At 33.2% G+C, this 26,892-nt stretch overlaps 2 protein-coding genes across 3 annotated transcripts in view; one reads left to right on the forward strand and one right to left on the reverse strand.

The window, feature by feature from the left end:
• LOC132790600 (ficolin-1-A-like) overlaps positions 1–26,892 on the forward strand; it is a 66,760-nt gene that overhangs the window by 13,217 nt on the left and 26,651 nt on the right. The window lies entirely within an intron of this gene.
• Positions 915–3,308, reverse strand: LOC132790246 (angiopoietin-related protein 1-like). 2 transcript variants are annotated; one of them, XM_060798722.1, is made up of 4 exons: positions 3,207–3,308; positions 2,462–2,580; positions 1,137–2,398; positions 915–1,073 (listed from the first exon to the last, which is right to left on the reverse strand). In XM_060798722.1, the coding sequence occupies exons 2-4, from the start codon at positions 2,537–2,539 to the stop codon at positions 995–997; spliced, it is 1,419 nt and encodes a 472-aa protein (XP_060654705.1). In that variant the 5' UTR covers positions 2,540–2,580; positions 3,207–3,308; the 3' UTR covers positions 915–994. The 2 variants fall into 2 exon arrangements, with proteins under 2 accessions (XP_060654705.1, XP_060654704.1); XM_060798721.1 differs by having other exon boundaries at positions 2,462–2,658; positions 3,207–3,303.

Here is a 26,892-nt window from a genome sequence, read left to right on the forward strand (position 1 = left end):
ATAAGAATATAAATAATTTATAACTACAAATAATATGGGATCTTAAATTTCTGTGTAGAGAAGAAAGTCTAAATTGTAAGTGGTTATAATAAGTTATAATTTAGCGGACCAGTATCGAAGCCAGCAGCAATCACAATAACAAGCGACAATTTAAAGCTAGAGCCGAGCGAATTTTGGTACATACAATGCTAACAATAGTTTTTATGATTCTTGAAAATTGGGTTGCAATCAGATAAAAATTTTGAAGTTATTTAAAAAATTCTCTTGTATAGGGAAAAACGGCTGCTTACTAGGGGTCTTAGTTACTTTGTCTGATAATCTGGTATGCTTTGCACTCTACGGTATATTTCTCACTATATCTATATACCAAATATAGCCTCTGGAATATTTTTAGTATTTTCCCGCATATTTATTAGGTATATTTTAACCGGTATAAGCACACTGTTTTGCTTTTATTTGAAATGAATTTATTGCTCTCTCTTCTCTGCAACAGTGAATTCCACTCTCTAAAGCTTAGCCAATGTTGCTTCCGCCTGCGAATATCAAAGCGAAGTCGCTCTCGAGTCTCAGTCGCTTATCAGCGAAATGCTGCTGTCACTGTTTGCCTCTACGGTAGAAAGTTTCCGTGCTATCGCCCTGATGACGTCATTGCCAAGACCGGGGAGAACAATTCAAGTGTGCCAAAGAGAAATTTTGGCTATTGTCAATTTTCCTGTTGATTAATCACCTAAAATTGCTGCATCATATATGTAAATAGATCAGCAAATGAATTGCCGTACTGCAGCTGTTATTGATAATCGAATATCGAATTTTAAGATCATCCTCTTCTGCTTACAATGACAATTAACACACCAATTGGATTTTCATTATAAACATATCGCCAGCAGTAAATTTCTAATGAAATATCTCTTCGATGGATAGCATTTTATTTAGAAAAATATTCACAAAACAGAGTTTTTTAATTCCCATTTTGCAATGATTAATAATTATGCCATTATATGGGGCGTATCAGCATCTTAAATTCTTTAATATGGACGCCACATATTAGATTGGACTCCATTCCATTGTGATTACTGTGATGCAAAAATAAAACATTCATTACAAATATTTGTATAGAAATCTTCAAAAATATTTACCAAAAAGAGCAAGCTTTGTGCCACCAGCCGTACTTGGTTAACGAGGCACAATTAAAATCACGCATGTCATTGTCTCGATCGAATGTTGTGAATTTCATGCCTTCATGGTAGCTGAGTGTGATGGGATCATGGGAATTCCATTTACCCAAATTCAGCACGTATCCACTGTCTTCATCAGATATTTTGAAATCGTCATAACGAGCGATGTAAATGCTGCCATCTTTGGCAACCAAATGCACATAAAGCTCGTGGCGTCGAGAACTCGTCATACGATGGATTTTCTCCAATCCAAGGAAAAATTCACTCGTCATGGAGCCGAATCCTTCGCGATAGGTGGCCCAATCCCTATTGAAATTCTCCTCTCCACCAAAAATTCGCTGTTGTATGACTAACCAACTATCACAAAGAACATCGAAGAAACCAAGACCAGGAACGTTGATCTTATGAATTCCATAATTGCCTCCAAAGGAAGTGCAATTTGATGGAATATTATTGCGTAATGTTCTATTTAATATATCATTTTCTTCTTGACATAACCGGTTGTCATTTTTTTTAATTAGTAACTCTTTTTGCTTTCCCTCTAACTGCCACTCAACTGTTTTCCGACTATCCATCAAACTACCGATCTTTTCGTTATTTCTTGAAATAGTTTCATCCTTTTCAATAAGACTGGAATTTAGTTTGCTCAATTGAACCTCACAAGCATCTAATTTGTTGGATTTATCAACTAAATCGTTTTTGCATTCTTCAGAAAAATTTGATTCTGTTGTTATTCTGTCAATAATAGTTTGTTTCTTTAAATCAACCTGAGATTCCAGTTTACTTAATTTTTCGACTTCAGTTTCACACAATTTAAGATTGTTCTCCGTATCTAGTATTTTGTTTTTCTGATCTGTTAACTGCAATTCCGAATTCTTTTTGCTGATATTCATTCTAGCAATTTTTTTATTCTTTGTAGTAAGAATAGAATTTAGCTCTTTCAGTTCAGCATCTAAACTATCTAACTTCATGGTTTTACTCTCTAATTCGGCTTTGCATTTCTCATTGCTCTCAGTTAGACTATCTATTTTCTTTTGATAATCGATTTGAGATCGTAATTGCTTTATTAATGCCTCATTCACTTCCTGTTGAACCAACTTTTCTCTTAAATCCTTTATAATTTTATCTTTTGCTACGCTTTCTTGAAACTCTTCTTTCATTTGACGAAAGTAGTCTAACATTGAGCCGCATTGTTTTCCCATTTCTCGGTTCAGCTCACAAGTCTGGCAAAGATAAAGAATATTCACTTTTAGCACTCACTTTACACATTAAATATTATCTCTCACCTCCTCTATGACAGTTGCAGCACTAGAAAATTGTTGTACTAAGAGTATCAAAAATATATATTTTATATTTCGATTCATTTTGATTTTGACAACTGCACTCGATCCAGCATAAAACGAAACTAAACGAGTCCGAATTAAATTTAAATTTAATATGTTCTCAAAGTGCAAATCACCGGAAAGATCAACATGATTTGACACTAAAAATTGAGCATGTTTATTTTTAAAGTCGAGTGTGATAACAGATGACCTTCAAAGCAGTATTTGACAATTACATAGCATAATATTTGACTTTATGAACTACAGTGAAAGTTCTCATAGCAAACATCTCTTCTAATACAACATTTTTTGAGTTGAGTAAACTTACGACTCCACAATATTCTCTCACCTGCTTCACTTATTATTCGAAAGTGTCCGGCCAAGTGAGTTGTCACTGTAGCTTATAGAATAAAAATTGCTTCTATATAATTTCCAAATACTGCTTTGCTGGTATGTGCCAAGTAAATATATATGCATCTGTATGTCGAAATCATAGATCAGCATGAGTTTAATCTTGGATTGTTATGATTTTATAGTCCCGAGTGACGCATGACTAAATGACGCACAATGAGATAGTGACGCTTAAGCTCAAGGTAGTGTATCAAAGTGTAGTTCAAAATCATGTATTATTTTGTGGATTGTGACTATAACTTGCGTTCAAAAACTGTTTGCATTGGTTAATGGAAGTGTCTCGAATTTGAGTACATACAATAATTACTACAGTATTTGTGACTCCCGAAAATTTGGTTGCGATCGGATTAAAAATGTTGAAGTTATTTAAGAAATTCTTTTGTTTGATACTTACTTTATGATATATTATGATTGGAGTACTATATAATATTAATTTGGCATATTTTCAGAATAATACCGCACTGATTTGCTTTTAATACTAGAATGAAGTGAGTGAACTGCGTCATCTGATTTTCATTTTTCGCTAAATAATACAGTTAGATCAAATTTGATCTATGTACGTGAACTACTTTTTTATAGTTTTGATTGGTTAGTTTGTGGTTTAAATTTAAATTCTTTCACTTTCTGAAATATGTATTATCACGTTTTGCAGTCATGAACAGTTCGCCAGCCTCATTTCGTTGATAAACTGCTGAACACTTGCTCAAACTCGAGGCATACTCATTCGTATAATTCATATTTGTGAATAGAATGTGGCAACTGAGACTCTTCACGTCGAGTGTTATGCAGACTTGCCGTATAAGTATACATTTAATGTAATTGTGTAATCCCAGGAGAAAAACATCCCAAAAACGTTGCTGTCGTTGTGTTGCAGGGTAGAGACCTATTGTAGATGAACTGAAGAACAAATTACATTGCCATTTCCACATTTCTGCGGGTGCTTCTCGTGCTTCTACTTGTTTTGGCTGCACTGCGTTTTCAGTGTTTTTTGTATTTTATTTTATTTTATTCTCATTTTTTTTTTTGCTGCTGAGATTCTTGAGTGCTTGAAAGCACCATAGGTCGTCGCCAGCTATACGAAATGGGAGGTTAGGAGGTAGATAGGGAGTTGTTGGGTTGCTCGTACAATACACACACCATATATAGAGAGTATAGTACTACCTCTTGGGTCGAGGTAGTCGCTGCGTGGCTGGACGAGCGCTTGGAGTGGCGTTCAAAACGAATTTGCCACAGCACTTGAGCGCTTAACAAGCTGCCAAGAAGGACGCAGGACGCTGAACGCTGAGCGCAACGCGAAGGATATGGCAACGCTGGCCATGTAATATTCAACAACAAACAGCAACAACGGCTGCGATAATAATGACGGCAAAAACAATTGCAACAACGGTAAACAAGCATTCGCTCGACACGCTCGCCACTTGAAAGGCAGGCAGCAACAACAACAAGGTGGCAAGGGTGGCAAGAAGACTCCTTCAAGGGAGAGAACAAGCATGAGGAGCAGAAGCAACTCGAATGGCAACTGCAGGAGGGCTCTACACAGAGAGAAATTACTATATACATATATGTATATTCATTAGCCATGAGATTAATAATACTTTCCCCAATATTATTAATATATTTCATTTTTTAAATGAAATTATGTTGAATTTTATGAATTTCAAATAAATTTAAAATACAATTTGAATAAATATCGAATATATTTTAAATTAAATTTTGTTGAATTTAGGAAACATTTTCCCTTTGTGCATTTTTTTTGTTTTGTTTTTCAATTAGTTTAAGTTAGTATATATAATAATTAATATAATGTGTAATATTAAAAATGGTAGTTCTTCCTCTTAAACTACTTTTTAATATATGTTAAGGCAAAGGTTATTTCCATGTGTTTATAGCAGAGTCTTTTAATAAAAACTTATAAATAAACATATATACATAACATTTAATATTACTTATTTTTCGCAATTACAATGTGAACTAAGTTCCTTTTTTTCTCATTCTATAATTTAGATTGCATCGCTATTGAAAGTTCATTTTTTTTAGTTTGAATGTAGTTTGTAGTTTTTCGCTCGGTGTAGCTAGGGAGTGTGAGTTGACATTATGTAGAGAGTTCACTGTAGTAGCACGCAATCACGCGCACTCGCTGCGCTTAAAGGACACCCAGACACACAGGAGGCACGTCAGGGATCGAAATGGGATGGGTGACGGTGAGGTTGCGGGGTAGGGTTGGGAGGCTGCGCTGCGCTGCGTTGCGTTGCCCATTGTTGCTGTGTAATAAGCATTAATAGGGTGCTCACCGGGTGCTGGCGTTGCTGTTGCCGTTGCTGTTGCTGTTGCTCCTGCCGGTTGCTGTCCTATTCATTCCGAAAGTTGTTTTTGTTTATCTGTCAACATGCAACGGCGGCTGCACAAACAACTTGCCACCAGCCACGTTACCATGGGGCAAAGCTGCAAATAATAGATCTACATAGATACACTTACATATATACTATATAGTATGTATATATACTTGTCTATATACAGTCTAGTTCTTAACTTTAATTCTAATTGGTTTCTGTCGCGGAATGTGGCCAGTGGAAATGACAAGAATGTTGTGCAAGTGTTGAGCGATTGCCTAATAAATTGTTCGTTTTTGTGGCGTGAAATAAATGAGTTCAAGTAGGTTTTTATCTGCAACTGCCTAATTACAAACTCTACACAATTTCTATAACACTTGTGCAAGATTTTTACATTTCCATATAATAAGCATTTATATAAACTTAGTAAAACTATTTTAATTTAGAAAACTATTTTACTTATATTGTCATTGTCAGTATACAATATATAATATTATATATTAATATATTAATATTTTGATTGTAATAGTATATTATAGTATTCAGTATATTTTAAACATAATAGTATAATGATTTACCAAATATACTTTTCGGTATATTTTAGTATTCATTTGGTGTAATTCACCAAATATTATTATATTCATTTGGTGTAATTTAAGAATAATACCGCACTGTTTCGCTTAACTTAAACTTTCTTTCTTATTATACAAATACTTATTGACTTGAACTATTTTTCTTTTATACATTTAGCGTTTGAATTTATGGCTTGACATATTTGTGGCAATGGCTTTGGCAAATTTGCCCACAGTGCCACGTCAGCATCATTCGTCAATTGCCAGTTTGCTTACCCAGCGTCATCTCCATCGTCATCGTCATCGTCATCCCCGTTCTCCATTCTCCATTCTCCATTCTCCATTTCTATTTCCATCTCTGTGCTATGCTTATTCCCATTAGCGTTGCTTCTTTCGCATTTCTTGCTAACATTACGTTGATAATAATGATGAGAATTGCGATGATGCCGATGCCGATGACGATGACGATGATGATGATGATAATGACAGAGAATGAGAATGATGTGAATGACGTTGGCGCAACGTCAGCAGCGCGTGTGAGAAATCATCTTTTTAATTTTCACAATCAAATGTTGTTTTTCTTATTATTAATAATCTTTTTTCCTCCCATTCTTTTTGCCGCCCATTCGCATTTGCCAGGCTTTGGCATCGAGTGCCATTGGCAGTGGGAGTTCAGTGCTAAGGGGCAGGGACAGGGGGAAGGGACAGGGGCAACGCAGCTGGCCAAAATTGTAGCTGTCGCGTTGTGTGGCAGTCAAGACAGACAGACGGACGGGGGCGACTGTTTGCAGGGTGGGAGGGTGAGAGTCACGAGTTTTGTTTTGTGGTTTATTACACGCAAATAAATTAAATTTATGTTTGTTTCCATTTCCCCTTTCCCATTTCACTACCGCCGCTCGCCTCTCTATTCTCCTTTCCCTTCATCGCTCTGCGTGTGCACATTTGTTTCCATTTGCGTTTTGTAATTTTTCCTATGCGATTTTCCCAAACACTTTTATAAACTGCCCCCACCTCGGATACTACACTGTAAGAAATTAGAAGGAATACATCTTATGGTATATATTCTAAAGGGTATAACTGTCGCCCACCTCTGCTTATTATTATTTTGGTTAAATTTACTTTTGCAATAATATTTCTTATAATTAAATTGTTTTCATTATAATTCGATATAAATTATTTTTATATTATTCGTTTGATGAGATTCATTTTAGCAAGCATAAAATAAGAATAAAATATTTGCATTTTAGGCTTGTCTTATAATATCTATTTCCATAACTGATTCAATTTGATAGTAAAAAAAAATGATAATGCAAAGTTATTATTAATTTGCGAAATATTTTACTTACTATATGTACTGAGAATTTCAATCACTTGAATTTCTCTCAGTGTTTTGTTACCTCTCTCACACTTATACTCTCGCCCTCATTTCTTTTTTTGTGTGTCGTTTTTGATTGTCTGCAGCTCTTTATTAATTTGATCATTTTATGATTGCTGTTGTTGTTATCGTTGTTGTTGTAATTAACCTTTTGTCTTTCGCCCGTTTGCTTGCTGCTCATTTGTTCGCTTTGCTCTATTTGCCTGTCCAGTGCCACTTTCTCTTCCCTTTCCTCGCCTCTAAGGGTCCCTTTGTCTGTCTGTCTTTGTGCTAGGACCAAACTCCAGTCCCAATCCCTATACCATTGCCATTCTCCTTCCCATTCCCAATTCTCCCCATTGGCACAAAGGTCTGGGTACCCTTACCTTTTGACCTGTCGTTGTTGCCGTGTGTTGTGTTTGACTTCTATTTTTGGCTCTTTGTCGGCAGAGATGGACACACGAAACACTTTTTAGTGGGCAATTATGCACTTGACATTTGATGAGGGCTCCCTCTCTTTCTTTCTCTGGCTTTATACGCCCAGTGGATGTCAGTTGTACCTGTTGACTGTGCTGTGCTTACCTGTTATGCAGTCTTCGTGTAATTATCGCATAAACAACACTGTGTGAATGAAATCCCCAGGGCGTATTTCGGATTGCGGCTAGTTAGGAAAATTCTCTTAGTATCATTTACTCAGTGGGGTTCTGCTTCGATTTTAGGTTGATAGCAATTGTATTATATTATAGTTGTATATTTGGTGCACGTTTAGAAGCCTGCATTTTTAACGAATTTCTGACTTTCAAGATTTCACCATAATTTAATTCCGAGCTCAACAATATTTTCCGGTTCACTGAAATCAGATTGTTTTTTATTTAAATTCTCCAAATGAATTTATTTTGTTGTTGCTCAACATTTTAATTCTTATATAAATTTATATTAAGATTTTTCCTCTTTTGGCGTCAATTGAGCATTAAAACAGCCGGGGCAAAGTAACCAAACGTTGGCAAACTCATTAAAATTTTACGAACTTGGGCGCAGTTTTTCACATTTTATGACTTTTGCCAGCGTCTTTTTATCCGGCGATTCACTTCTCTCTCTTCCCTTCCCTCTCTCTCTCTCTTTTCCTCGCTCTTCATGCTGCGGCACTTTGTCTAATTTCATAGCGAAAACGACTTTCAAGGACCTTCAAAAGAAATTCCAAATTTTGATCACGTTACGTTTTTTAATTGTTCCCCTGCGGCGTGGCTCATTTAAAAAGAGTCCGTCCCCTCTCTAGGCTTGACTGTTCCTGGTCCTACCCTCTTTCCCGTTTCCCCTCCTTGTAATTGAGACCTTGGCATGCGTGTGAAGAATTCTCGGTTGCTTATTTAAAATAGGCAGAAATTACTTCAAACTTTTATTGAGATTCGTTTTTTTGCCAGATATTTTATTTTGTTTTTCCTCTTCCAATTCCAATTTCCATTCCCATTCACGTTTTGTTGTCTCTTTTGCCTTTTTCCAATAATTGCATAGAAGTTTTACGAGGACACCCGACGCCCCGTCAGCGTTTTTCAAATTAGCCTCAAGCAATTTAAATGCTGTAAAATATATAAAAATAACATTAAGTAACCCAACACCCAAGCATTTTGTTCCCTCTCCTTCTTCATCTCTCTCGCAAGCCATCATCATATATGTATGTATGTTTTTTTATGATACATCTTTAGCTGACGGTTAGCCCTTAAGGGACTCAAGCCAAGGATGCAATTATTCTTATGCGAATTGCCTATTAACTGACAAATAGCCCCATTTCAGTCTGATGAGTCACTTTTAACGCTGACATAAACTTATTAGCGATACATGGCCTGTAAACATATACGAATTTATTGGCTACACTGCGAGAAATGCGGATGAAGTATTTTTGCATGTTTAAATATCTATATCCATATCTATATCTATATCTATATCTATATCTATATCTATATCTATATCTATATCTATATCTATATCTATATCTATATCTATATCTATATCTATATCTATATCTATATCTATATCTATATCTATATCTATATCTATATCTATATCTATATCTATATCTATATCTATATCTATATCTATATCTATATCTATATCTATATCTATATCTATATCTATATCTATATCTATATATATCTATATCTATATCTATATCTATATCTATATCTATATCTATATCTATATCTATATCTATATCTATATCTATATCTATATCTATATCTATATCTATATCTATATCTATATCTATATCTATATCTATATCTATATCTATATCTATATCTATATCTATATCTATATCTATATCTATATCTATATCTATATCTATATCTATATCTATATCTATATCTATATCTATATCTATATCTATATCTATATCTATATCTATATCTATATCTATATCTATATCTATATCTATATCTATATCTATATCTATATCTATATCTATATCTATATCTATATCTATATCTATATCTATATCTATATCTATATCTATATCTATATCTATATCTATATCTATATCTATATCTATATCTATATCTATATCTATATCTATATCTATATCTATATCTATATCTATATCTATATCTATATCTATATCTATATCTATATCTATATCTATATCTATATCTATATCTATATCTATATCTATATCTATATCTATATCTATATCTATATCTATATCTATATCTATATCTATATCTATATCTATATCTATATCTATATCTATATCTATATCTATATCTATATCTATATCTATATCTATATCTATATCTATATCTATATCTATATCTATATCTATATCTATATCTATATCTATATCTATATCTATATCTATATCTATATCTATATCTATATCTATATCTATATCTATATCTATATCTATATCTATATCTATATCTATATCTATATCTATATCTATATCTATATCTATATCTATATCTATATCTATATCTATATCTATATCTATATCTATATCTATATCTATATCTATATCTATATCTATATCTATATCTATATCTATATCTATATCTATATCTATATCTATATCTATATCTATATCTATATCTATATCTATATCTATATCTATATCTATATCTATATCTATATCTATATCTATATCTATATCTATATCTATATCTATATCTATATCTATATCTATATCTATATCTATATCTATATCTATATCTATATCTATATCTATATCTATATCTATATCTATATCTATATCTATATCTATATCTATATCTATATCTATATCTATATCTATATCTATATCTATATCTATATCTATATCTATATCTATATCTATATCTATATCTATATCTATATCTATATCTATATCTATATCTATATCTATATCTATATCTATATCTATATCTATATCTATATCTATATCTATATCTATATCTATATCTATATCTATATCTATATCTATATCTATATCTATATCTATATCTATATCTATATCTATATCTATATCTATATCTATATCTATATCTATATCTATATCTATATCTATATCTATATCTATATCTATATCTATATCTATATCTATATCTATATCTATATCTATATCTATATCTATATCTATATCTATATCTATATCTATATCTATATCTATATCTATATCTATATCTATATCTATATCTATATCTATATCTATATCTATATCTATATCTATATCTATATCTATATCTATATCTATATCTATATCTATATCTATATCTATATCTATATCTATATCTATATCTATATCTATATCTATATCTATATCTATATCTATATCTATATCTATATCTATATCTATATCTATATCTATATCTATATCTATATCTATATCTATATCTATATCTATATCTATATCTATATCTATATCTATATCTATATCTATATCTATATCTATATCTATATCTATATCTATATCTATATCTATATCTATATCTATATCTATATCTATATCTATATCTATATCTATATCTATATCTATATCTATATCTATATCTATATCTATATCTATATCTATATCTATATCTATATCTATATCTATATCTATATCTATATCTATATCTATATCTATATCTATATCTATATCTATATCTATATCTATATCTATATCTATATCTATATCTATATCTATATCTATATCTATATCTATATCTATATCTATATCTATATCTATATCTATATCTATATCTATATCTATATCTATATCTATATCTATATCTATATCTATATCTATATCTATATCTATATCTATATCTATATCTATATCTATATCTATATCTATATCTATATCTATATCTATATCTATATCTATATCTATATCTATATCTATATCTATATCTATATCTATATCTATATCTATATCTATATCTATATCTATATCTATATCTATATCTATATCTATATCTATATCTATATCTATATCTATATCTATATCTATATCTATATCTATATCGATATCTATATCTATATCTATATCTATATCTATATCTATATCTATATCTATATCTATATCTATATCTATATCTATATCTATATCTATATCTATGTATATCTCTGTATCTTTATCTAGTTTATCTGTAATTTCTCTCAGTGCTCCTTACAATATGAAGACATAATAGCAAGCCCATATGATTTTAACGATTGAAAATCAGTATTCTGTCAAATTTAAGTATGATTGAAATTAGCGCGAATTACGATTAATGTAGGGGAAATTGTTAAACGGAAGTCTGTTTTATTATTGAGCATGAATTTATCTGCGAATATTTGCATTTTATGTGGATTCCACCATTTTTAAAGCGGATACATCTAAAATTAGACTAAGATATGCTTAAACTAATATTCTTAAATAAAGTTCATCACCTTTATTCATATATATTATTAAGCTTTCGATTAGCTCGTAGCGCATAATCTATGGAGAGTGTTATGAAATTTTGCTGTGGTAATTATCTGTGGCAAGTGGCAGCAGCAGCTGGTCGTGTTTTCAGCATCTGCCACATGTTTTTGGGTGGGGCGGTATGCGAATTATGCATTATGCACGTGACTTGCCACACGAAGTGGCAAACGTTCGTTGTCCCAGTTTAATTCACGTGCGAATTTATTAGATTTTCATCAGAATAAACAATGCTTCGTCCAACGGCATTTAATTGCTTAATTTATTAATAAACAACTGAGAGCTTCTCGGTCTCATTTGAAACCAGCAGCCAGCTGTCACTACGATGAAATTGACGATTGACGCTGCGAAACCTACAGGAGAGAGAGAGAGAGAGGGTGGGAGAAAAACTTGCGCAACAAATTTGATTTTCATCACAGACAGTGAATTTTCGTCAATTTTCGCACACGCCCAAATGAGTTTTCGCCTGCGAGAAATATGCTTGAAATATGCTTCAGAGAGGGGTAGAAGCAGAAGCTGAAGCAGATGAAGAAGAAGGACCAAAGCTGGCCACGGGTTTGGGATGTAATGCGAGGCGAGTCCTTTGGGAAAATTAACACTCTTTGATTAGCCTGCTGCCTGATGCCTTGCTGGCTGCTTATTACGTATACGCCCTAATGGCAGTCAATCAATGGACACTTGAGCCTTGCGTCAACTCCGCACACCCAACACGCACACGCACACACCGATGTCCTTTGCCTGTTGTTCTTGTTGTGCTTCTTGCTGTTGTTGTTGTTGTTGTTGTTGTTGTTGCTGCTGCTGCTGCTGTCAGGCAGAAAGTTACGCAATTTTTGCTTATTATTTTCATAATCAATATTCAATTTGGGCAAAACACTTGCCAGTCATCAGCACGCTGGCTCCTGTTGCCGCTGAAATGAGCTTCAAAGGATACACACAAGGCAACAACTGCAGATACTGTGACTGCACATTGGGCAGAGATCGCAATAAATACTAATAATTTTGGTTCTATTCATTTTTCATTACAAATAGAATAGAAGTAAAACCAGCATTTAATTTGTTGTATATATTTTTTACGAAATTAAAATTTTAATTTAAAGTAATTGAATTGTATCGTAACGTTCTAATAGCACTTTTGTTTTGAACAATTTCAAATGGTTTTAAATTTGATTATTGATTTGTCTTTGTGGCCACTGTGCTTGGCCCTTGTGCAAATTTCCCTTGTGGCAGCTTCGGCTGCTGAGCTGAGAGTGGTTGTGGCATCAACAGCGGCAGCAGGCTTATAATTAAACATGGAAAACGTGGAAAATGTGGCAAACGTGAGCACAAACAACACTAACAACAATGGCGGCTGCTGAAAGGGAAGCGATGTGGGTGGCAAGGGAGAAGGGAGATGCGGGAGTGGAAGTGGAAGTGGGAGTCACGCGGCAGGCGTTCAAATTGAAAAAGTTATTTTGCATTCGATTATTCCACTGACAGAGAGGCAACACATTGATGCCAACGAGCATCATATTTCAGAGAGCAAACGTTCCCCATCAACCAGACAAGCCATGTCTATGGGGTCGATGCTAGTGCTACCCCACACAGATCATTTCATTTGGGGCTGTGCGGCTGTGGCTTCGGGCATATTTTTGCAATTTTGCGTAATATTTTGCTCATTTACACTTCGTTGCATAGTCAATGGCAATCTCTATCTCCCTCTCCCTCTCTCTGTCTCTCTCTTTCTTTCTATATCACCATCTCTTGTTGTAATTGACCAGCCATTGCTGCGTGGCAACAGGACAACGGATATTGAACGAGGACATCATCAACAGCTCCCAAGGGAGCGTTTTTGTTCTAGCGAAACTTTTGATTGCCATCGAATGAATAAACGAATAAATGAATGAATGACATGTGAGACTTCTCACAGTTAGCTGCTAAATTAGTTAGTTCGTTAGCTAGTTAGTTGCAGTGCACAGTTGTTTGTTGCGCTTTAATGCAGTTGCGATTCATTAGCATTAATTAGCATTTTCTATGCTGAATGTGAGAGAGAAACGATTTCCTGAATCTGAATCCTTCTGTTCTCAATTAAATTATGAGGATACCTTTAAGTTCCAGCTGTGACTTGTTGAAACTGAAATGTGCTTTTTGCACTTATCTGCAAATAGTTAACAAATCATCTACGAGAACCAAAAACAATGAAATAAATCTCTGAGTTGAGTAAGCCAAGTGGATGTAGATTCAACTGCTGCCAAGTGTCTTGTGTTTATCTTCAATAAATTTTGAGCTATGGCCCCTTAAGCAAATTCAACACCCGAACGCAAAGTGTAATTAATATTTCAAAGCGCAACATTTATCAAAAAGGAAAAAAAACACAAATAAAAACAACAACAACAACAAAAACTTACAAACATTTTCGAAAGTTGAGCCAAAAACAATTAATGGCACACTCTAAGGGTCCCCTCTCCCCGCTTCCCTCAAGTCTCTCTTCCACTGTCTGGCCAAACGAAGACAGACCATAACAAAAAATAACAAAAAAAAAAAGGCAACTCCAAACTTGGGAGTTGTAAACTCAAACAAGATGAAAACTCGCTTCGCATCCACACTCGTACATGGATTGGGATTTCGAGCCCAATAATCTGAAGGGCCCCAGCGAATGGTCAGCAGACAAGACACAGTAGCCTCTTGAGTATACACTGAGAGAAAATTAACTGTATACTTAAAAGCTAAATGTATTTGCTTTACAAAGACTTTCAAGCACAAAATTTCATCAAAAACGGTAATAAAAATATTATGTTGTATTTCAAAAATGCAAATGCTCAGAGTAATTATATAGACGGCAAAATAAATAAATAATTGGTTTTGTATTAATATAAAAAATAAAAAAAAATTTTTTATTATTAAAATTAATAAATTCGTTTAAAAAATATACATTTATTTATATAGAAAAATAACTAAATAAATAAAAGGTTTGTGTATTAATATTAAATATAAAACAATATTTATATTATTATTAAAATGAATAAACTGATTTTATTAAATCAAATCAATCACAATTTCATATATTTCAAATTTTATACTAACGAAATGAACCTACTTTTTTCCACTGTGTAGTATTTTAATTCCAACGATTATTTATTTTATTAATTTAAACAAATATTTTTGTTAAAATCTTATGATTGTTGTATAAATGTTTTTTATACTTTGTGCTAGACTTTTTCTCACTGTGTTGTATTTTACTTTCAGCGAATACAAAAATAATAAATAATAATAATAATAATAAATAAAACGAACCAAAAATTTAAACAAGTCTTTTTGTTAAAATCTTTTTAATGTTGTATGTATGTTTTTCATATTTTATACCAGACTTTTTCTCACTGTGTAGTATTTAACTACTCCGCCAAACTTCGCCCACTCCAAATGCCATGCATGTATCCATGGCTTGCATAAAAGGGCCAACAACTGATAGTTAGCTGGGGAATAGGGACGCGAACTGAGGTGGAGACGGTGACGGCCTGTCGAACCCGTTGAAGCCAACTGTGATTAGTGTGGCAATCATAAATTGACCAAAAAGAGGGTGAGGTTCAATCTGTTTTTTTCTTCTTTTGTTTTTTTTAGTTGTGGTTGCTCCGCTATTAAGTTCGCTTTCGGAGTGATTTACGAGTATGAAACATATTCGAACACGAGTATCTGAAGAGACTTATACACTACACAGTCGAGTCTCGATTGATTTTTTGTTTTAAATAAACTAACTGTATATTTAAATAACATTTTCAGATTTATTTAATAGGAAAATCTTTGAGTAGGTAAGCTAACTTACAAATTTCTCGAAAATGAATAAAATTCCTATTTAAAATTCTATAGAATATAGAAACGTATACGTTCTTTTCGTTTATACTCTTATGATATATTTATATTATATTATTTTTTTTATCACCGAACATAGTTTATAGGTCCCTACTAAAATCCCTACTTTTTATTTTATAGTTTTATTAGTGCTCACAGTTTTATTTATAATTCATAAAGATTCAAAAGTATCAAATCATTTGTCTATATTATACATTCGTAGATTTTATTTGCTGTATTTTTAATCAAGCTTAATTTAATTTTAAGTTTTAGCTGACAACAAAGACAGCGAATTATTCATTAATTTATAAGTTAAACCATTTACCTTCAAGTAAATATTGCAAGATTATTTAAAGCAAGTCTAGCAACGAGTGAATTTATACTATTAAAAGGTAACTCATTCCTGGAATCAATAGACTTTGCTTCAAAAGTCAAATTATAGCGCAAAGAGTAAAAAAAAAACAAAGGCAACAAATCAGTTTCATTATTGTCAGTTGGTCATTTGTCTACCTCTGTGTCTGTCTTGGTCTCAGTCTGCTTTGTATTCCGTTTGTACCTCTTTTAGTTCCCCCCTTTCTGCGCCTCATTTGGAGGAGTGTGGAACGTGGTACTCGTATATCTTTAATGGCATATTCATCAGTCACTCGTGATAAAAATCGCTACACATATGTACATACGCACACATCGATACATAAAAACAAGCAAACAAACAAACAAACAAACAGGCAGACAAACATACAGACAGACAGACAGACGACAGACACATATGCATATGGTCAGAGTGAGACTATCTTTTGGGGTCTGGAGTCTCCGGTCTTGGGGGTTTGAGTCCGTCTGCTGTGTCTGGCTAAGGCGCACAGTCATTTAGTTAAGTGGCAGTTGATTGGAACCAGTCGCAGTCATCAGCAACAGCAGCAGCATCATCATCATTATCATCATTGTCGTCAGCGTTATGATGAGGAAAGCCAAAAGCCTATTTGAATTTCTTGTTACTCGTATTTTCTCCAACAGATTTGACATGGATTTTTCCTATTTTCTGTACCCGAAGAAGAGTTGTATAACATATAATATTATATTTTATATTTATATTTATATTTATATTTTTTGGAGTAAAAGATAGGATTATAAAATAGTCTTAAGTAGAGCCATAAAATGGTTATAATCTCTAGGTATCTCTAGGGTATCTCAAAGTCGAACCCACTTGATTGCTGTCTTCTTACTTCTGTTGTTTTTCAGCCGAACATTCTCCTTCCTCAAACTCTTTCAGTTCTCCTCAACTACTCGAAGTCTTTGTGTCTGAAATTGCTGTCATTAATGAGTTACAGATATTACACTTTTATAGCTCGCAGACACGCTTATCCACTCTCCATTCTAATCGTGTTGTTGCTGTCTCCGCTCTCTTCTCTTCTCCTCTTCTCACCTCTCCTCTCTGCCAAGCTAGACTCGGCTACTGTTTTGGGTTAATGATGACTTGTGTATTGTCCGTTGTTTTCCAATATTCTTCCATCGATTTTGTGGCTACTGTTTTTTTGTATAATTTTTTTGTTTTGTTTTTTTTTTCCTCCTCTTTAGCGTTGTCTTTCGCTTCTCTTGAAGAGTCTTCTATTTTATCTGCGGCTTTCTGCCTGATTGATTTTTGAGCTTGTGGATCTAGTTACGGCGATGAGCAATTGCTTCTTCGGTTCGTTCTCCTATCGCTCGATTCCTTTAAATTACTTTAATTGATGGCACATTGCCTACAGTCTTGCATCTCCAACTCCGACTCGATTTGAAGCTCCATTTTCCCACTCCAACGAATGCGATTCCAATGCTCGGCTCAATGATTTTCTTTCATCGTTGATCGCCATCTGTCGTGCAACAGTGATCGATTGAATCGAGTTGGTTCTGGTTCATTTCTAGTCCACTTCAGTCCATGCTCCATTTTCAGGCCTTTCGCTTTATCATTCTGGGGTCAGCGCGTTTAGATCTTGAGCAAGTAATCGATTGATTATCAAGTCTAATAATATAATAGTTGAATATTGGAAAGAATTCGAAATTTTGGTTCATAAAAAAATCGATCGCAATAAATCTAGAAATATATTTTGGTAGTTGAAGTTTTATTAGAAAATAATTTAATAATAAAAAAAAAACGAAAATTGTTTTAGATCATTCATTAATTTAAAAAAAAAAAAAAAATGCAGTGAGATTTTTCGGTAATTAAAGTTTTATTAGAAATTAATTTGGTAATAAAGAAAACACAAAATTCGTTTTGACATAATCTATTAATTTAAAAATTTTTAGTTTAAAACAACTAACTAAAAACCGACTCCAACGCATTGCTTTTAAAGTTCAAAATTAGCTAATAAAATATTTTTAAAATCAAATTATTAACTTGGTTATATAAAATCTATACAGTATATGTGATTATATTCTATACATATGTTATATACAATATCGTATTCTATGAAAAACTGTTTCCAACTAAAATTGTCTCATTTACTTCAAGCGAAAGAAGTAACGAGGTCAAAGGACAGCTGTCAATGTGATCAGTACAGAGGGGAGAAGGGGAAAACAAGCAGCACCTAGAGATATAAGGCGAAACCATAAATCAGGACAAATGAGACCATTCTACGGCCTGTTCGTCCTGACATTTGCCGACAAGTCTAAAAGCCATAACAAAAGTTAATAACATGCAGCAGCGAAATGATAGAGAGAAAGAGAGAGGGAGCAGAAGAGACCAGTTGAGCGGAACGGAAAAGGAGTGGAAGTTGCGAGATGGAAACATGTGCGAACTGTACCTCTAAGGACAACAGTGGTCGGCAAGGACAAAGGCAATAGTGATGGCTAAGGCGAAGGCAAAAGCAAAGGCAAAGGCAAAGGCTAAGGAAGGCAGTGCGCATATTAAAACCGGAAATAGTTGAACCAAGTGCCAAGGCAACCGACTGACGCACTGACACACATTTCGCTAACAAAGGACACGACAACAACAACAACAAATACAACAACATAAAAAGGAGTCGACACACACACACACACACACACACAAAAAGAGAAGAATGAAATGAAATGGGAAGGAAAAAAACGAACTGAATTGAAGCGAATAAAAAGCTCAAATAAAATGCTTTGTCCAGTGCCGAACTAAACGCCGGCGGCGAATGGCAACCCACCCTTAATGGCAGCAGGACATGCAGGACAAGCCTGAAGCTGCCTGCCTGGCAACAGGCAACTGGCAACTGGCAACAGGACGCTGATGTTGACGGCTGCTGCATGCCACACACACACAAAGGACACCGCATAAAATAGAGATCATAATAATGCGAAAACTTGAAACCAAGGATACCCGCCAGGATACCTGCCAGCAATGTGTGCGTCTGCACTCTCGCTCTCTCTCTCGCTCTCTGTCGTCTGTCGCTCAGATTGCATCATAAATTCCAAGGATATGAACCCAAAAAGTGAATCATACCAAAGAGAGAGAGAGAGAGAGAGAGCGAGCGGGAGAAAAGGACTAAGGCGAAAGAAGAATAAATAAAAATTAACTTATTTGCATATTTCAGTGAGCGGGTGCAAAGGATACGCTGCAAATGCACAGGGATACAGCCACACAGGCACATGGACACGGACATGGACATTCATGTAGCTGAAATTAAATAAAAACCAAAAACTCACACACACTCAGGCAGGATGTGCGCAAGGATGTGCGTGCAGCGAGACTTAACCAAGCGTATGAACATTGCGAAATCCTCGCACGCAATTTTTATACTTTATTTTCCATTCTTTATTTTACACCGCGAATCCCCTTAGCACCCTTCGCAGCACTTTGCCTGCGGCTAGGACGAACAGCCTGATGACCTACATGCAAGCTATAATCATTATGATGTTCCAGTGATAAGTTTATAAATGCATTTATAAATAAATAACAACATGCAAAGTAATATTGTATATGAAATTCGAAATTTGCATAAAACATGTGAAGGCAATAAACGCAGTTTCTATAAACACATTTTGCACTCTTTTTCATTTAATTGCCTCTTTTTTAAATTGTCCAATTTTGTATGTTGAAATAGAAAAGTTAAAGTTCTAGTAATACTGATAAATTCTACAGATAAAATACATACAGATATATTATATATTATATTTTAAATTCCTTTTAAAAAAGGTTTTTTTTGTATCATTTTATTTATAATTGTATCTAAACATCTTTTTCAGTATTTAGTTGAACTCAACTTAGGACGAATTTGTATATATTTTCTTATCTCTCTCAAAATAAGTTTCTTTTTAATGTATTCCTTAACTCTTCACAAATGTTCGGAACTTTGAAAGACAAAAAATTAAAAAGCAATTCTTAAAATTTTTTTATCAAAAGAATGAAATGTTTATTCATGTATTTTTTGAACATAGTTTTGAAATTCATAAAAACTTAATAAAAATAAACAGTAATTAATAAACAGTAATTAATTACTGCATTTCATCAAGTTACCTCATAAATTGGAATCACATTTTTACTCTAAGAATATCTTTAGCTCTACAGTTTAAAGTTATTTGAATTCTTTAACATATTCTTTTAACATATGTAGTATAAAGCACTAATTCTAAAATTGTCTTTGCAGTCTAACAACGTTGTTAGATCTTTGTTAGGCAAAACACATATGCACAACTGTAGGGTATTCCGGCAACGGCAAAAGGGAAGTATAGGCCACGAGAAGGGGCAACAACAAACACGAAAAAAAAGCAAAAGCAAAAAACAGGAGAAAAGGACGAAGGAGAACTGGTGAGTGTGGTGGCGTGATTAAGTGATGGACGTGTATGGACACATGCAGCGTTATATTTAGCATACAAAAACCCAAACATATACATATGTAAATACGTGTGTGTGTGTGTGTGCCAGAGAGAGAGAAGAGTTTGAGGTAGTTGACGAGTCCTTGCGCTTTTAATCATAAATAACAAAGGACACATGGCGCGTAGATGCTCGTATAGCATTTAGCTTTCAACCAAACAAAAGCTTGGGCCACCCTCGAGGGTCGCTTCATGTTGACCAAGAACACACACACATGTATGCCTGTTGATAATACTCCAACCAGTGACCATTGTGGCCCCCCTGGTTTTTGTTGCTCTCCCCCCGCTGCCTTGTTGCCATGCGCTTTTCATTTCCGCCTCATGGACGCCAAACATGCCATTCGCTGCTGCTCGTCGTCGCTCGCTGCGATTCATAGCTTGACCTGGCCCCAGGATATATATTTGAAGAGGAGGGGGAAGGGTCTTGTCCTGTCAGCGCTAAACAACTGCGCAGTTGTTGCCCTCTCTGTCTCTCTTTCTCTCTCTCACTCTGTGTGTGTGCAGAATTTTGATATTAATAGCTTTGGACAGTTTTATAAACGCCTTTCGGGGTTAACATGTTCAAGTGGTATTCATATTTTCCACTGACCGACCTGTCACTATTGTGTGTGTCAGCTAACTGGCAAAATGAAACCCCAAGTGGACCACAGCACTTGGTTTAGATTTACCAGCCAGCCAGCCAGCCAGCACTTTTTTTTTATATTTTTGTTGCCTCGCCTTGGAGCAACTGCAACTGGAGCTGAGCTCTTGTCAAGCTGAGTGCACAATTTATTGATCAATGATCCACACACACAGACACAATTAGAATTTATCTTTTGCGAACTTCTAATAACACACTCGTTGCACTTTGCTTACACATAAAGTATCTTAAAGATACTCAACACAATTTTCAACATAGAACAAGTAAGAAATCTAGAGATCTGCTTCCTATCTCGAATGTACCAAAGTTATATACCGCAAAAATACTAAAATATGCCAAAGGCTATATTTTGTATATTAATATAGTACTGTATACAAAATATACCACTGAATTCAAAATATAGTAGATTGTACCTTTAAATCAAATTTTCTATCATTAGAATAATATTTTGAAATCAAAATTTATTCCACATTTACCATTCTAAAATAAGTGCAATGAAAATTCTGTTTTTTGCCTTAGAAAACTTTTCGCTTTATTTGAATTGTGCTCTTCAAAATATAATATTAAATCGAATTGTAAAAAATTAGTTTACTATAATAAAAAAACTTAATAATAATATTACGCACCATAAATAAATTTCAGTTTTCAACTTTTTACTAACTTTTCAACTCTTTTCTTCTCAAAAGAAGCTTACAATTTTCTTGTTTTTAAATCTCTTCGAATTAGTTTCGACTCATAATGTTAATTTTCTATGTTGAGTTAAGTGAAAACTGTAGTCACGAATATATTTTGATTTCCAATATATGAAATTATGCACGGTTCGAGCTCAAAAGTGATCCACTTTATTGTTATTTGATGGCTCAGCTATTGTCTTAATGAATTCAAGAGCTGTTTCTGATAATTTATGCTGATTGCAAGTATCTACCAGATGTTTAGATAACACTGATCGAAATTTGTTCATATTCATTAAAAAATTGCTATTAAATTTACATATTTGATAGATTTAAAATGGAGTAAGGCAAAGGTGAACGTTATTTCCTCAAATATAATTTCGATGAACTGCGATTGATAACTGTTAACATAAATACTTTATTGTCGCTTTGCTTGTAATGTAATAAGGAATACTTTATTATTTAAATAAAATTAATGAGTTGTATGAACTTTATATTCTCAATCATAATTTTGATGAAACGCATTTGATAACTGTGGTAATAATATTGTAACAAAATGTTCTATTTAAATAAAATTACCGAGTTGTATGAACTTAAGCTTAAATTCCCTAACGTATGCTTGCAGTCATCAATGTGTTTGATTGTTTTTTCTAAACAGTAACGAAGCAATCCATTTGGAATTTTCCAAGCTGTTGCTGTTGATGAGGTTTTTCCTGAAACTGTACACTCATCGCTCAGCGCTTGATTGAATTAAGGCGCTGCGATTACAATGGTGTTGTTGTTGTCTTTTGGTACAGGCGATAAAATCGAACGGTAGTCCTTTGTCGTGCCAAGGACGATAGTCAAGGCGTCAGCAATTGGGGGGTTGTTAACGGGCTGCTTTAACTTCAATTCAGCTTCAACGGCAACTTCCAGAGGGTTGCTTGCAGCAAAGACAAAACGCAGTTTCCCGAATTGCGTCTCAGACGTTGAAAGTGGTGTCTTTTCCTTGTGGGAAAACTGCAAGCTTTTTCGCTACGTGAAGTGTACAGTTACAGGAGCACAGGAGTTACGCAGCAACCACCAGGACTTTATGCTGCCTTTCGTCCTGCGCAGCATAAATTACGCATTTCCATTTTTGTGTTTCTCTGGGTTTTATTTTTTTTTTGGTTTTGTTTTTGAGCTGAGTGTGTGTTCTTTTCGCTGCGACGCAGTTGGCGTTTGTTGCTTATGATTTATGTGCTGTGATGACACACAGGACTCAGGACCAGGCTCAGCCTGAGGACGTACAGTTGCAGCCAACTCCGACTCCGACTCCCAACTCCAACTCCGAGCGTCTTTCGCTGCTCGTTGTAAAAATTACACGCAAATTGCACGCAACACGCAAAGCCGCATGGAAATGACGGCGAAAATGCCACTCATGCATGCGCGATAGTTGCTGTCACCGAGCACCCAGTTACGCTACACTGAGAGAAAAGTTATACCAAAAAAAAAATATCTTTTAAATTTTAATTTTTAGCAGCAATAAATTTAGTTGAATTCACAGTAGACTTAATATTTCAACTCTAAATCTAAATTTATTGTGCTTTAATTTTTTATTTCATTCCATTTATTTATTCTCATTGCTTATCAAACTATGGAAAGCAAATAGTGCATATTCTATTTTTGAGATGTGATAAAACTAACATTGAAAAGTTTTCTTACTAAACCATGCATGGAAAGAAAGAATTTCAGATCTTGTGGTCTATATTTTTAAATATTTTACTACCTTGCAATTTATACAAATTTCACTTTAAGATTTTCAGTTTTTTTTGTTCTATTGCTCATTATATCCAAAGAAAGAACCTAATGTATAAATTCTTTTAATAAAAATAATGAGCTTTATAAAAGAAATATATTAGATAATAAATGTTAATGCGAAATTTATATAAATTTTACTGAAAATTATGAACATAATAACCACGAATTCTTTTCATTAGAAATAATGAGCTATATCACAAATACATAATAAAAGCTAAAGTGAAATAAATGTATATAAATTTTGTTCCTCATTTTAATATTTTAAAGAAATTGTTTTTGTTTTTCATATTTTTCTATTTACATTTTATTTAAGTACTAGGGAAAATTAATCTATGCACCAACAAGTAATTTTGGATTTCATTTTGTATTATAACATAAAAAAACAATTAATGAAAATTTATTTTATTTATTATCTACACATTTCAACCGTTTTAAATTTGCTGTTGACAGAATTTCATCGCAAATTCAATTTTAAAATTTTCAAAAATTCTTTAAATTTTTTTGGATTTTTTCTCTGCCTACATGCTTTCGTATCCCTATCAGCGTTAAGTCGTGCGTCATCCTTGACGGGCAACGGCGACACATGCGTGTCTCTCCCCATTCCCCGCTTGATATATCTTAGTGCCAAGCATAAATACGTTCTTAAATGCTAATCCTTAAATGCGAACACCTTCTCCACGCACAAAACCACCAAAGTCTCCTTCTCTATGTATGAGTCATGCTCTCCTCTCGACCCTCCTTTTGCAACAATTATCGGTCACTTGAGCGAATGTTGCGGTTGCGGTTTGCACTACGAATTGAAGTTGCACCTAAACGGGGATTACAAATGACCATTGAAATTGAGCTCAACACTAGCAATTTTATCAATTGAATGCGATCTTAGAGCATGCATACAAAGCCGATAAATTTATATGTATATGATAAGCCTATCATATAACCTGGGGAGCGGAACATGCTTTTCTTGATCTGAATAAAAGATTACTTGTGTCTATATTGGATATAAAGTGCAGCTTTAATTTCAGTTTCTGACATTGTTAAAAAATATGCATATTTTCTTTAATAGGCAATATAACTAGAATTTTTAAATATAACTTAATGTGATACAACAAAATGCACTGGAAAAAAGTCCAATTTCTAAAAGAAAAGAAAATTCGTCCTAAAGATTCTGTTCTTAAAACAAGACCGTTTTAAGAACCTTTTTTAACGTTCATCTGAAATACATATGCCAAATTCTTAAAACAATAATATTAGATTTACAAAATTCTGTAATCCATCGAAATGCTTATGTAGCCTTGAGTGTTTTTATTCATAGCTCATTTAGTCATCTGTCGCGATCATTCTCCTTAATTGCATTTCAAGAGAGGATGTCCTGGGATCAAATACGAATCCATAATAAGGATTTAATAAGTAGAATGATTAACATCTGGGGGCGCCAATTAAATAATAAAAAAAAAAAATAAATAAAAATTATAATGCAATGTTTTATTTCATGTTATAATTTTTTGCCTTAAAACTATACAATTTTGTTCTTTTTAATAAAGAGAATTTGAATCATATATCAAATGTTTTTGAAATGAAGGTTTCTTTTCAAACAATAAGATTTTTCGACCAAAGTTCTCAGGTTAAGACTAAAATCTTCATTTAATATCGTATTTTTTTCTTAAAATAACAAATATAAAAAAAGAAAAAAACCTGCACTTGAATGAATGTTATGATTGGTAATTTCGGTTATGAAAAAAATACATATATGTAATTAGAACTCAAAGCAAAAATTCTGATTAAATTGAATTAATTGCAGCTGTGATTTCACTTGGGCTCAATATTTCGATTGAGCTTAAACGCAAAATGAACAAAATAACAATGTATGAATGAGATTTTAATATGAGTTAAAAACCAACTTAAGTGCTGCATTAAATTTGATTGAAAAATTGGCCAACAAGCTTTAATTTTCAATGAGTTTTCACTGTGCCGTTAGCAGCTGGCCATTTGGTTTTATTTTTCGCCCAATGTTTTTGACATTTTTATGGCAGGAAAAGTATGGAAACAACAAAAGCAAAAAAGACAATTTTATAAATACATAGACGACGTATGTTATTGGGGTGTATGTTCGGTTCGTGTGTGGCACAACGGATGGGCCTGCAGCCGCAGTTCACTTTTTAATCACTTTTCATGAGCTTTTAATTACAAGTCCGTAGTTAGTCCGGGTTGGACTGAAGCTTGGCCGAGCTGCGAGTCTGTCGGAAATTTATGAAAAAACCCAAACGCATAAAATGCTTAACAAGCCAACGGTGGCTGAGGGTGCCAACGGTGTTTTTGTGAGAGCCGCCGCAGCTGCTAAGCTTGCAGATACCCTGTAATGTCTGCGCCTTTTATACTTTAAGTAAAAACTTTGATTTGAAAATTAATGTGATTTATAAAACATATTCGAGAGCAGTGAAAAATATGGAAAATATTCATGAATGAATGAATATTGAATGATTAGGGGCTGCATACTGATTGAAAATATTTTTAATATTATAATAAATAAGGTATTGTTGGAATATAATATGCACAAAGAAGAAAATGTCCAAGCTCTAAAATAAAGAACATTTGTCTTAAAAAATTGTGTTCTTGAAATAAAACCACTTTAATAACAAATTCTTAAAGCATTCGCCCTAAAAAATATAATATTTTGTTTAGCTTGTAATAAGATTTTTGATCGTAAACTTTAAAATTGTTTTCTTTATATTAATTAAGAACTTCGTATATTAAATGTTTTTGAAATCAAGATGTGTTTTCTAAAATTTGAATTTACATGTTCTTGACTCTTTTGATGACAAAATCTTTATTTAAAACTTTTTTTTTATGTTTTATTACTTGATATATAACAATAATTATTATAATTACTGATGATTTAATGATTTAATATAATTTGAATGTGTTTTAGAACAACTATTTTTATGCCTAAACTGATACTCCTACTTTATCTGATAAGCATGCAATTGAAATTGTTTTTACCATTGTTGAATATGAAAATATCGTGTTATATTTTTAAAGGCATCTCTGGTGCAGTTCTAAAGTGTTGGAAATGAATTATTTACGCCAAGCAAGGA

The sequence above is a fragment of the Drosophila nasuta genome, chromosome 3, assembly GCF_023558535.2.
Source record: "Drosophila nasuta strain 15112-1781.00 chromosome 3, ASM2355853v1, whole genome shotgun sequence".
NCBI lineage: Eukaryota > Metazoa > Arthropoda > Insecta > Diptera > Drosophilidae > Drosophila > Drosophila nasuta.